Genomic DNA, 12,167 nt, shown 5'->3' with positions numbered 1-12,167 from the left:
AATGGAGTCTCGGACCATCACTTAGTGATGGCCAAGGTAGAGCTGCGAAGAAAGTGGTTGAGGAGGCGAAGGGGAAGACAGGAGGAAGCAGCTCCTGTGAGAAGAGTGGAGAAATTGCAAGATAGTGAGAAGAGGACAGAGTATAAGAGCATAGTGGAAGAAAGATTGGGAAGGTATGAGCTAGAGCAGATGGAGGGGTGGAAGACGTATGTAAGATATTCACGGAAGAGATAAGCGCAGCGTGTGAGGCAGTTTGTGGAGTGAGGAGGAGATGCAAGGGTGTGCAAGGGACAGCATGGTGGAATGATGAGGTGAAACGAGCTGTGGAACAAAAGAAGAAGGCATATGGTGAATGGTTGGCGAGTAGAGGTAGGGGAGAAGATGAGAGAGAGAAGAGAGAGGTATATGTGAGCAGGAGAAGGGAGGTTAAGAGACTGGTGAAGGAGAGTAAGAAGAAAGTGGATGAAGAGTTTGGGAGGAATCTGAGTGTGAAATGGAGGGAGAGAAAGAAATTGTTTTGGAAGGAGGTAAAGAAAGTAAGGCAGTGTGAAAGGGGAAATAGTAGGGGAGTGAAAGATAGGAATAACAGATTGTTGGTGGAGAAGAGAGAGAAATTGAGGAGATGGAAGGAGCACTTTGAGGATTTGTTGAATGTAGAGAGTGAGAGCAGTGTGAGTATAAGTGGTTGGGGAATGGCTGGGAGAAGAAGAGATGAGAGGAGGGAGGAAGAGATCAGTAGGTCGGAAGTAGTGGAAGCGATGAAGAAGATTAAGCTGGGAAAGGCCCCAGGAATTGATGGAGTGTGTGGTGAAATGCTTAGGTATGGGGGTGAGATTGTTGTGGAGTGGATATGGAAGTTGTGTAGATTGGCTTGGGAAGAGGGAAGGGTTCCAGAGGACTGGAAATCAGGGTTAATTGTTCCTCTGTACAAAGGAAAAGGGAGAGAGAAGTATGTGGTAACCATAGGGGTATTTGCCTTCTTAGTGTGACTGGTAAAATATATGGTAGAATACTCATTGATAGGGTTAGGCATATGACAGAGGAGCTAGTTGGAGAAGAACAAGGGGGATTTAGGAAGGGAAAAGGGTGTGTAGATCAGATATTTGTTCTAAGATGTTTAGTGGAGAAGTATCTAGAGAAGGGAAGGAAAGTGTACGCTGCCTTCATGGACTTGGAGAAAGCTTATGACAGAATAGATAGGAAAGGTATGTGGAAGGTACTAAGAATATATGGAGTGGAGGGGAAATTGTTGAGTGCTGTGAAGAGTATGTACGAGGGAGCTAGGGCTACGGTGCGAGTGGATGGTGAGTTGAGTGAGTTCTTTGATCTCAATGTGGGACTGAAACAGGGGTGTGTAATGTCTCCATGGCTGTTTAATATATATATGGATGGGGTCGTAAAGGAGGTACAAGGTAGGGCAGTGGATGTGGGGGTGGCCCTAATGAATGAGGGTGAGATTTGGAAGCTTCCGGTGTTGCTGTTTGCTGATGATACAGTATTGATGAGTGAAGATGAATGGGAGTTGCAAGGTTTGGTGAATGAATTTGGGACAGTGTGTAGGAGGAGGAAGCTGAAAGTTAATGTAAACAAAAGTAAAGTTATGGTGTTTGAGAGGAATGAAGTCACAGAGTGTGCAGTGAGGTTGGATGGTGAGGATATGGAGAATGTGAGTGCATTCAAGTACTTGGGTAGTGTGATGAGTAAGGATGGAACTTTGGGGGATGAAGTACGTGAAAGGGTACAGCAGGGAAGGAAGGTTGTTGGCACACTGAAAGCAGTGATGAGAAATAGGGAGGTGAGTATGGAAGTTAAGAAGTCACTGCATGATGGTATTGTGATCCCTACCCTGACGTATGGAAGCGAGGCGTGGACCTTGCAAGAGGGGAACAAGTCAAGAGTGAGAGCAGTGGAAATGAGTTACTTGAGAGGAGCATGTGGAGTGACATGGAGGGACAGGTTGACGAATGAAGAAGTGAAGGAACGTTGTGGGGTAGATGTGGATGTGGTTGAAAAGATTAGGAGAAATACACTGAGGTGGTTTGGACATGTGGAGAGGATGGAGAATGAAAGACTGACTAAGAGGGTGTATGTAGGTGAGGTGGAGGGAGGGAGAGGGAGGGGTAGACCGAGGGTGAGGTGGAGGGATGGAGTTGAGAGGTATATGAGGGAGGGGGTGAGTTGGGGGAGGGGAGTCAAATGGTGGGTGACAGAGTGACTTGGAGGCGTTTTGTCTGCGGCCACCCTTTGCGGGATTAGGGCGTCGGGCTATAGATAGATAGATAGATAGATATATATTCTTTCACTGCACTGTAATTTTTATAAACCTACTCAAAAACATTTTTCGATTTATATTATTTTTATAACAAGCACAACCAGTGACAGATTCAGTTTTGCACACATAGGCATATACTCACATATAACATATACACAAACATACACCATAGCTATTTTCACAAGATAGCAGCTTTTCCCTGGAAAAGTAGTGTGGAGGAACGAGGGGAGGGGAGCCTCATCCACGGTATCACGCAAGATTAGTACTCTCGTGGCGAAGGGGTTAAAGCAAATCTAAATGACCTGACAGCTGTAGAAAGAAACTAACTTAAGTCTACCACCTGTAAATAAAGGCAACCAATAAAATCTGAAAATCAAAAAACTAGGTCAGAAAGATGAAACACCTCTCACTACTTACGTCTTGTAAGTCCATGTCTGGTCCTGGTCGTCATCCTTGCTATCCACCCTGAGGCTAGGGGACGTGGTGCTCCCTAGCACTCATTCATCCACCTCAAAGCCCTCGAACCCTATCTCCGGGGGAGGGTCAGAGTGAGGCGAGAAGCCTGGCGAGGTGGGGTGATGGTAATGGGAGACTGATCTGCTGGCTGTCAGGGTGGCGATTGGGTGTGATGCTATGACTATCGAGGTGGCGGTGGGGTGCAGTGCCCTTCGTAGCCCTACGATAGGTGGAGCAGGGTGGTATTTCAATCCCCATCATTAATCTGGGATATCGTAAATTGGGGTTTGCCTGTGCTCAGCCATAAGCATTAATAACATATAGCTAGATAACATCCTTCATAAACTCTTTAGAAATTTATCCCATTAGGACTGCCCATCCCTGATGTTTAAATTAACCCTGGTCAGACAGCAGTGTGACTTACCCTTTGCTGTTTCAGTACCTAAGAAAAATATAACTCATAAACAGTCCACTTTGTCAGTGTAATGTCACCCACAACACTGCAACACATAGTGTCATGGTCTTTTAGAGTAACATAAAATTTTCACGGAGTGCCCAGATTAAGCACCCAAGACAATTCCCCGTCATTCTATAAATATACTTAATTGATTAATACTATAAAAATACTTAATATTAATTGATTAATACTATAATAATTAATTTCAGGGGGAACTATCAAAGTCTGTGTTCATTCAACAGCATAGGCTTTGGGTATTATTTATAATTTGCACTTGTAGTCAATAATTAACTTGCTTCTGCCTCACTGTAGTTGACTTTAAATTATAATCTGGCATTTCCCATAGCTGTCTTCAGTCATTTTTATTGTAATTTTTGGATGAAGTCGGTTGAGATTGATTGATTAGCTGTGAATGTAGACGTACTATGAAGATTATTTGTATAATTTTAGAGTATGTCGATGGTTCACTTAAGGTTTTAGCCATTTATATAAATGCCAATGCCTCATATGTAGCCTTATGTTAAACGATGAAGTGAAACATCGTGTCACCTGATTCACGTTTCAACATATTTATATTTTTTTCCGTTAATACCAACTATTTGATGCCATATTTTACATTTATTATAAATAGAATAACCACCATCACCTTTATAACTTATATAACTTGAAAACTAATACACTTGCTAAATAAACTAAATAAATGAAGGGGAATCGTCCTGATGGCGAATTGTCCCAAAACTGTGGACTCAACTGAGAAGCGTGCGAAAAACTGTTTACCAGATAGGGGTTAGTTCGTTTCCTCGCCGCAAGCGAGCGCCCATTTTGAATTTTTCGTATATCCTTTCACATGGCTTTTCGCATCGTTGAGACAGATACTTTCGTATTGTGGAATTTGTCCTATATTCAACGCTTTCGTAACATCAGAAATTCTTACTTCAGGTTTTCGTTTATCAAGGACTCACTGTACTGTACAAGATAAGAGCTTGGTAGACTAGTGCAGAGTTTTGCTGATGTCTGTGAATGTTGTGCCTTGAGAGTAAATGTAGAAATGAGTAAAGTGCTGGTTATTGAGAGAGAAGGTGACTCCCAGTGTGATGTTACAGTAAATGGAGAGAGACTGGAATTGGTGAGATAATTCAAATACCTGGGCACAATGATAGAAAAGAGAAGAATATGTGCAAAACAAGTGGGAAGTAGAGTGACACAAGGAAGGAAAGTAGCTGGTGCTATGAAGGCCTTGATAAATAACAGAGGCTTGAGTGTTGCAGCTGCGCAAAGTGTACATGAAGGAGTGTTAGTGCCAACATTAACATCTCGGTGTGAGACTATGGTGTGGCATGAAAATGAAAAGTCAAGAGTAAGAGCAGTGAAGACGGGACTGCTGAGGAATGTATGTGGAGTACACAGAGTGGATAGGATATGGAATAATATGATTTATGAAAGATGCTGAGTGAGGAAGTCTGTGGACACCAGAATCGAAGAGAGTGTACTGAGATGGTTTGGTCATGTGGAGAGAGTGGATGACAGTAAAGTGGTGAAGAAGGTATATCTGAACGAATTTGGAGGAGGGAGGAGGCGAGGTAGGCCAAGAAGAAGGTGGAGGGATATGGTGGATGAGTGTGTGAGGAAGAGAGGTATGGAAGTTGGTGAGGCTAAGGGGCTGACAAGAGACAGAGCTGGCTGGATGAATTTTGTGCAAAGCGCATAACCATGGATTTGGCACCCCTTTTTAACATGACAGCGTTGGGATTTGCTGTATCAGATAGGTACAGTGAAATTTCAAATTTCGATGGACATATGTACCAAAAAAACCGCATCGAAATTCAAAACATCAAAATTTAAACTGAACTTCTTATGAGAAAAATCAATTTGGGTCCAGGGCCTCCCAACTTCACTACATAAAATCATTATTTTTTTTTGCCCACACTCCCTGTAAACTTTATGAACTATAAATGTGGTTAAGTAACTGTAGTTCTGCACTGTATTGACATACTGTACTGTAGTATAGAATACAGCAAAATTTGTTACAGTTTGTCAGTATCCTGTCACAGTTTTTATTACAGTAGTTACAGCACACTGTACAGTACAGTACTAACCTTAGGTTATGGAATATTATCACTTGGCTGGCTGGTGTTTGTGGTGTGTGCCAGGGGTGGACTACTCAGTTGAAGTAGCCTTCTCTGTGGAGGTATCCAACCCGAACCCCTCAAAATCAAAATCCTCCTCGAGCATCTGGACATCTGCAGTGTCGACATCTTCCTCCTCACCCTCTTGGATAGTTATGTCTTGCAACACCCTAGTAACTGGCCTGAAGAAGGTGATGATCTTTGACTGTTTCTGCTTATGAAGCTGTGTGCTGTACAGTTCCATAACTTGTCCTCTGACTTCTTGGAGTAAGTTGTAACGAAAATACAACTTAAACACAACGAAATTGCAGCGAAATGCACAGGCTGAAACTGTGGTGCTTGGCTGTAGAGGGCAGGACAGTTGCAAGATGGCTGCAGACAATAGAACATCACCTTGCGCACGGTTGGTTTTGGTTGGAGTCGGGCCCTGAGAGCATCGAAATGCACGACTTTGCATTGAAACGTGAGGTAGGCAGACCACTTGAAAATGCATCGAAAATTGATTCATCAAATTCTAAACTGTTGAAATTTGAGATTTCACTGTATATGTGAGGTTATAGATCATGGTGAAATTTTTTTCACCTGTTTGATGGAGTCAGGATTCCGTGGGTTTTAGTGATGAACGAATGGAAGCGTGACCCATTAGAATTGGGCAAACTTAGGCTGTCTGGATGTTGCTACTTCTCACCCTGCCCTTGGGTGGGAAAGGAGGCCTAGACGATGATGATGATGATAGATGCACTATCTCTGACCCCATGGCAGTGGTAATTTTGTTTACACTTCGATATTTTTTTCATTGGTCTTTTCATCATACGCACTTTTTACGCACACATCAGACGTAAAACACACAGTGGAGTCAATTACACCCACATGGAGTGATATGATATTTGGCTTGACTGCATTATTCCCAAATTTATGTTGTCAGTAACTGGGTCACAGTTAGCTTACCATGATACCCAAAATAGTGCAACAGAATATTCATAACTGTAGGTATTAGAGTACAATACAACACTGAAATACAAAAGTTTTGGTATAGATTGTAAAGTTGACAGTATGCTGTACTGTGTTAGAAGCACTGTTGGAAAATGGACTGACATACAGTAAACCTTCAGCATAGCATACCTGTTTATCCCAAGCTTTGGCTATAATAAACTCTTTAAGTCTACAGAACAACTTTTAATTAAATAAAACAAATACAGTAAGCTCGCCCTGAATACTTTCTCGCCAAACGTGCTCACAATTATATGCGGTTAGTGCTGGGATACGTATAAGACAACGTAAGATTAAAGAACCATTACGAAAACTATAAATTTACGCAAGAGAGGCCTTTGAAAGGCCAAATCCTCAAACCTCAGCACAGCGTGCACGTTTTTTATTTATTTATTTATTTTTTTTATCACGTGATCATGTTATTCACTGTACTGCTTTTCCACAGTACTGTATTTGTAAGTTAAATATTTACATTACTGTTCTGGTAAGAGTATGTGTAAGTTAAAGTACTATTAAATAATGTTAAAGCAAGAAATAAAGTCATAACCAGTTAACCTGATAGGCGTCGGAATACTGTATTGCCTTTTTTATTTGTTCGTTAAAGATTTGCTGCACTGATTTTCCACAGTACTGTATCTGTAAGTTAAATATTTACTGTTCTGGTATGTAAGTTAAAGCACTTGAATAAAGTTAAAGTATTAAATAAAGCCTTGTAACCAGTTAACCTGATTTATATGATTACCCCTGATCGGCGGGTTCCGAGACAATTCTCCGTCAAGTCAATTCACCGTCAGACAATTCCCCGTCAAAACATGGACGATTCCCTGTCAGGACAATTCGCACCCTGATTGATTCCCCATCATTCTATAAATTTACTTATTTCGCCTTTGAATTATATTCTAGCATCACCCACAGCTGTCGTCATTAATGATGGCGAATTGTCTTGTTATTCTTGTGATGGTGAATTGATTTGGCGAATTGTCCTGAGACCAATCAGCACCAGAATGTTGCCTTGTGTTTATGTATTTGTGTGTTAAAGTTTTGCTGTGCAGTACTGTATTTGTAAGTTATAACTTTACATAAACCTTCTAACCACTGAAAGTGCTTCATATTGATTACCAATGGCAGGTAACAGCAAAACACCACATTTAGGGGGTCTAGGGAGCAAAATAAGGAGTAGTTAAAACTTACGCAGTTTCGTGCTGAACGCGACACGGTTGGAACCAAACCCTCACATTAGGGGCGAGCTTGCTGTACAGTTTGGTTTGTCACACGACTGAATGACTAGGTGATAATTGTCTCTTCACACATTTCACTAAATATTTTTTTGTACTTTAGGACTCAGAAAATATAAATTATCATTTAAAATTGTAGTGCACATACCACTACTGTCAGGATAATTGTCTGACAGTTTTTAATATATACTACAGAATATTACTTTCTTTAGTCATGAATGAGCTTAGGGACACTTCTAACCCTCCAAGGGCCACAAGCCCAATAAATGGATAGATAGTGTTTAATGAATTCAATCGTAGTGAAAGTTTCTGTATCTAGATGAGAAATAGAATAATTGTCCGTATCTTTGCTGTGTAAGTACTGCATAGTTAATCCAGCTTCATATCCATCCACCTTCTTCTTCGCCTTTCATGCATTCTTGTTTACATTATTCTCTCCATTTAACCATAGCATCTTCACACACTCTTCAGCCATAACAGTCATCAGAGTTCCTTGCTCCATATCTTTCATGAAGGGTTGTGTTAACAGTGTGATAAAGTGGTCTTGCATTTATTTATTTATGTCCTCACTTCTTCCCCTCATATTTGCAGGGTGTGTGTGGGCATTCAGGTGCCGCCCAATGATGATGTTAATTGGTACTGTCCTCGGTGCCTTTCCCAACACAAGCAACGTGGTGCCCCTCCAGAAAAGAAAAAACGTGGGAGAAAGAAAAAGTAACACTGAAAATATATTGTCATTTACAAGTAGTGAAAAGAAATTTCTTATGAAAAGGAGGGGGGAGGGGAATGTTAGCACTGAATACAGTAAAATACTGGTAACTAAAAGGAGTGAATGTATGATTGGAAGAAGGAAAAGTAACAACTGTGTTGCTTAATTACATTTATAGTTATTTGTTAGAGCAGCACACCTCAGGGCACTAAATAATGGCTCAAGTCTACCTAATTTATATCAGGTCAGCTCCTTGGGCTGTGACCAGTATGTCACTTAATTTCCTAACTTGAATTCAGTTTCTATACTGTCTACAGTCAGTAGTGCAAAAATTGAATAAAAATAACAGCATATGATATACTGGAGTTTATCAGTTCATTGGCTGAAATGAGGAAGTTAACCGTAGATGATAAGATACCTGTTGGGGTAAACCTTTCCCATCATACAATATAATGTCACATATGTAAATTTTACACTTTATACCTGTTGGGGTAAACCTTTCCCATCATATATTATAAAAGTATGTCACATATGTAAATTTTACACTTTATACCTGTTGGGGTCAGCCTTTCCAATCATACAGTATAAAAAAGTACATCACGTGTGTAAATTTTACACTAATAAAACAAAGCAACTTCAGATCAAAATTACTCTCAAACTTAAGTAGAGAATTTTACTGTATGACATCATAATGCAGATTCTCTGCATTACAGTATGTAATATGATCACATTTAGTCAGATATCTTATTTTAAGTGTAGTTCAGTGCCCTGTAAACTTTGCAGTAGACTTAGTACAATCTGTGGTAGTAAACTTTTTACTTACACCTTATAATGAGCTGTTTATATGTAAAGTACAGTACTTTACATCAGTCACATTAATTACAGTACTTTACATCAGTCACATTAACCCGTTAACTGCTCATGGCGTTTTTTTTTTAGGTGTCTGTGGTGCTCAGACATAGGGGTAAAACTGAAATTTCCCAAAGGCCAAATTTTGTCTTAGGAATTGAGAGAATATATGCCAAAGTATATAGTAACGAAACATTAGCTCAATATTTACCTTGGTAAAGCCGTGGAAGAACATCGAAGTGTCTGATACCCTATTGGAATGTATGGTTTTCATTTTCGTTTTTGTTCTCGGTTTCGGTTTTGAAAGCTCCAACATGCTTGCGTGCATTGGCCTTGATCACTGTGGTGCTATATTTGAAATGCACCCGCACGGGCAGGGCTGTATTGAGCAGTCACACTCGAAACAGCCCAGGCTGTATAGAGCCGTTAACGGGTTAAAAAGCCTCCCCTCCTTCTCTCTCTCTCTCTCTCTCTCTCTCACACACACACACACGCACACACACACACACACACACACACACACACACACACACACACACACACACACACACACACACACACATTCATTTTGTAATGTTCACTGTCTGTAGAATAAGCTAAAGCCAATTGTTGCTGCTGTAAAATAAACAACAAATAAAACCATGCAGCAAAGTTAGCAACTAAATTACTATACAGTACAAGTTTTACATGGTAATAAATTTTTCAAAGCCCTTTTTCCAACGAATCCGCTAAATACACCAAACAATAATTTTCTCATTATTACAGGCCTAGAACACCTAAGTGAAGCCCTGCCTAATGCAAAATACATCATCCAGTAAAATCTTGTGGAGTACCTGTGTTATATAGATACCACTTTGATGTCATTGTTGGTTCTTGTCAAATATGTTTATGTTTCATGACTTTGTAGATATTTATAATTAAAAACAATAATTTATGATATTTTCCTGTCCTTGTACTGACAGAAAGAGGTTTTGCCCCTATAAAAACAACTGTCTCTGACTTAGAAAAAAAAAAGAGTACAAAGTAGGATAATACAGAGAAGGGTTTGCTATCAGAGCCTCAAAAGCTGAGGAAAGGGAGTGTTACACGGAAGGATGTCAGAGAAAAGCCCATGAATATTCCAGAAATTTATTCAGTGTCAGATAATGGCTCATGACATCTCATTTTGGTCATCATTAACAGAAAAACAAAAGCTGGGGGTATTTCTGGTCTCTCTCGCTGGAAACTGAGGCTGGGTGTTGAGATGTCATTACAACATTTATCCAGAGTGTAATATGCATGTAGCTTCGTGTACCCAAAGGAAAATGGTTAGCGTATGCTGGATTGGTCCCTCATGTTTGTAAAACACTGGAGGGGGGGGGGGGCAGATAGCTAACAGATATAATCACAAGTTAAGTCCTGAAGGATGGTGACAGCAGTTTAGCTCATACCAACATGGCCATTACCTACCCAATACCTACACCTTTTGACAGTTTATTTGTTTTACTATTTTCAATAAGTTTAGGTTACAAAGAACAAAGCTAATGCATTATCAGAGGCACTAATGAACACTTTTAGGATGAAAGAAATATGAACTCACCATAACTGATATGCCATGTTACTTTCTGGTTCAGGTGGTTCAATAAGTAAGAAGCCTAATGGTTTCCTGTAACCCAGGAGGACAATTACAATGCTAACCAAAATATGGGGTGACATGTTGCCTGGAAAGATGCCCTTGTTAACTGTATGGGAAGACGCAAGTGCAGCATCCATACAGGAACCAAATCTCCACACTAATCTCCAGGCCTCGCTGTGGTATGGCACTGTCAACTGCAAGGGAACATTGATTAACTGAATGGGGCAACCCTGCAGAGGCTGTTGCTTGCCTGCAATTGATAGGTGTGATCAGCCAGACAATCTGGGGGTTATGAACAGCAACAACAACAGCTGACATCCCAAACTGCATATTGGCATCAGATACTATCAAATTCTCCTGAACATCTGAGTCTTGTTCTGGACACTAGTGGTTGAAGTAATGTGCATCTCCAAAGTGCAACAGTCGACGCTTCTCGGGGGGGGTTCACAGGCCATACCGGAGCGATGGGACAGGTCAAGGTAATAAGGTTGTGATCGGAGGAGTCCAACGGAGAGGAAAGATTAACAGTGTACGTTTTTTTTTTTTTTTAATGTGAGGAAGAAGGAACCAAAGGCTATGAGCCTGCAAAACTATTCCTTCCAAGAGAAAAACAAAATATAAGAGAAAGCCAAATTCAAGATCCGATCATATCCAGATGCCTGGACACACTGCGTTTGAAAATCTGGAGATCATAGGAAGTTGGAAATACAGACAGAGGGAGACAGTTCCAGAGCTGACCTGTTGCTTTATATAAATGAAGGACTGGGAGTAACGGTTAACTCTTGCATTAGAGAGTTGGACAGAAAAGGGATGAGAGTTTGCTGCTAGACATGCTACGTGTCCGTCGTAGGGGTGGAGGAATGCATGCAGACAGTTCAGAGGAGCCGTGACCATTGAAGTAGCGATAGAAAAGGGACAAAGATGCAACAGTGCAGCGAAGAGACAAAGGTTGAAGGGAGTCAGTAAGAGGAGGAAAGTTAATGAGGCGAAAAGCCTTTGACTCCACCCTATTGAGAAGAGCTGTATGTGGGGAGCCTCCCCACACATGAGAGTTGTACTCTACACAGGGGCGGATAAAACCCCTGTATAGAGTCAACAATTGTGCAGGGGTAAAGAAGGACAGAAGTCGGCTTAACAAACCCATGCTCTTGGAAGCAGATTTTACAAGAGATGTAATATTATGATCTTTCCAAGACAAGTCCCGAGTAAATGAAACCCCAAGCATGTTCAAGGATGATGCAGGATTAAGCTGAATATTATTAAACATTAGTGGGTATACCTGTGGAAGATTTTGTCGGGTTGATAGGTGCAAGTAGAAGGATTAGTTGTAAGGAAGAGGTCAAGTATGCTGGAGCTCTCTCCAAGACAGTCAGGGATATGGGTAGGGTGCTGTACAAGCTGCTCTAGGTCATTAAGGATAGAAAAGATATAGGCTGGTTCACCAGGTGGATCAGTGAA

The 12,167-nt window shown here is 40.9% G+C and overlaps 2 protein-coding genes across 3 annotated transcripts in view; one reads left to right on the top strand and one right to left on the bottom strand.

Annotated features, from left to right (window-relative positions):
• Positions 1–10,029, top strand: part of Taf3 (TBP-associated factor 3) — a 114,977-nt gene extending 104,948 nt beyond the window's left edge. For both annotated transcript variants that reach the window (XM_080276592.1, XM_080276594.1), the window contains one exon: positions 8,128–10,029. In XM_080276592.1, the coding sequence (XP_080132718.1) occupies positions 8,128–8,254 (127 nt within the window). In that variant the 3' untranslated portion in view covers positions 8,255–10,029. The remainder of the gene's footprint in view (positions 1–8,127) is intronic.
• A 253-nt stretch (positions 10,030–10,282) lies between these two features.
• Tango6 (transport and golgi organization 6) overlaps positions 10,283–12,167 on the bottom strand; it is a 140,987-nt gene continuing 139,102 nt past the window's right edge. The window contains exon 15 of the mRNA XM_080276606.1: positions 10,283–10,903. The gene's annotated coding sequence lies outside the window, so the exon portion shown is untranslated. The remainder of the gene's footprint in view (positions 10,904–12,167) is intronic.

Source organism: Coenobita brevimanus, chromosome 65 (assembly GCF_032717465.1).
Source record: "Coenobita brevimanus isolate Jiangsu-jjx chromosome 65, ASM3271746v2, whole genome shotgun sequence".
Lineage (NCBI taxonomy): Eukaryota > Metazoa > Arthropoda > Malacostraca > Decapoda > Coenobitidae > Coenobita > Coenobita brevimanus.
The sequence above is the reverse complement of the archived record's forward strand: the minus strand, read 5'-3'. Positions and strand labels throughout refer to the sequence as shown.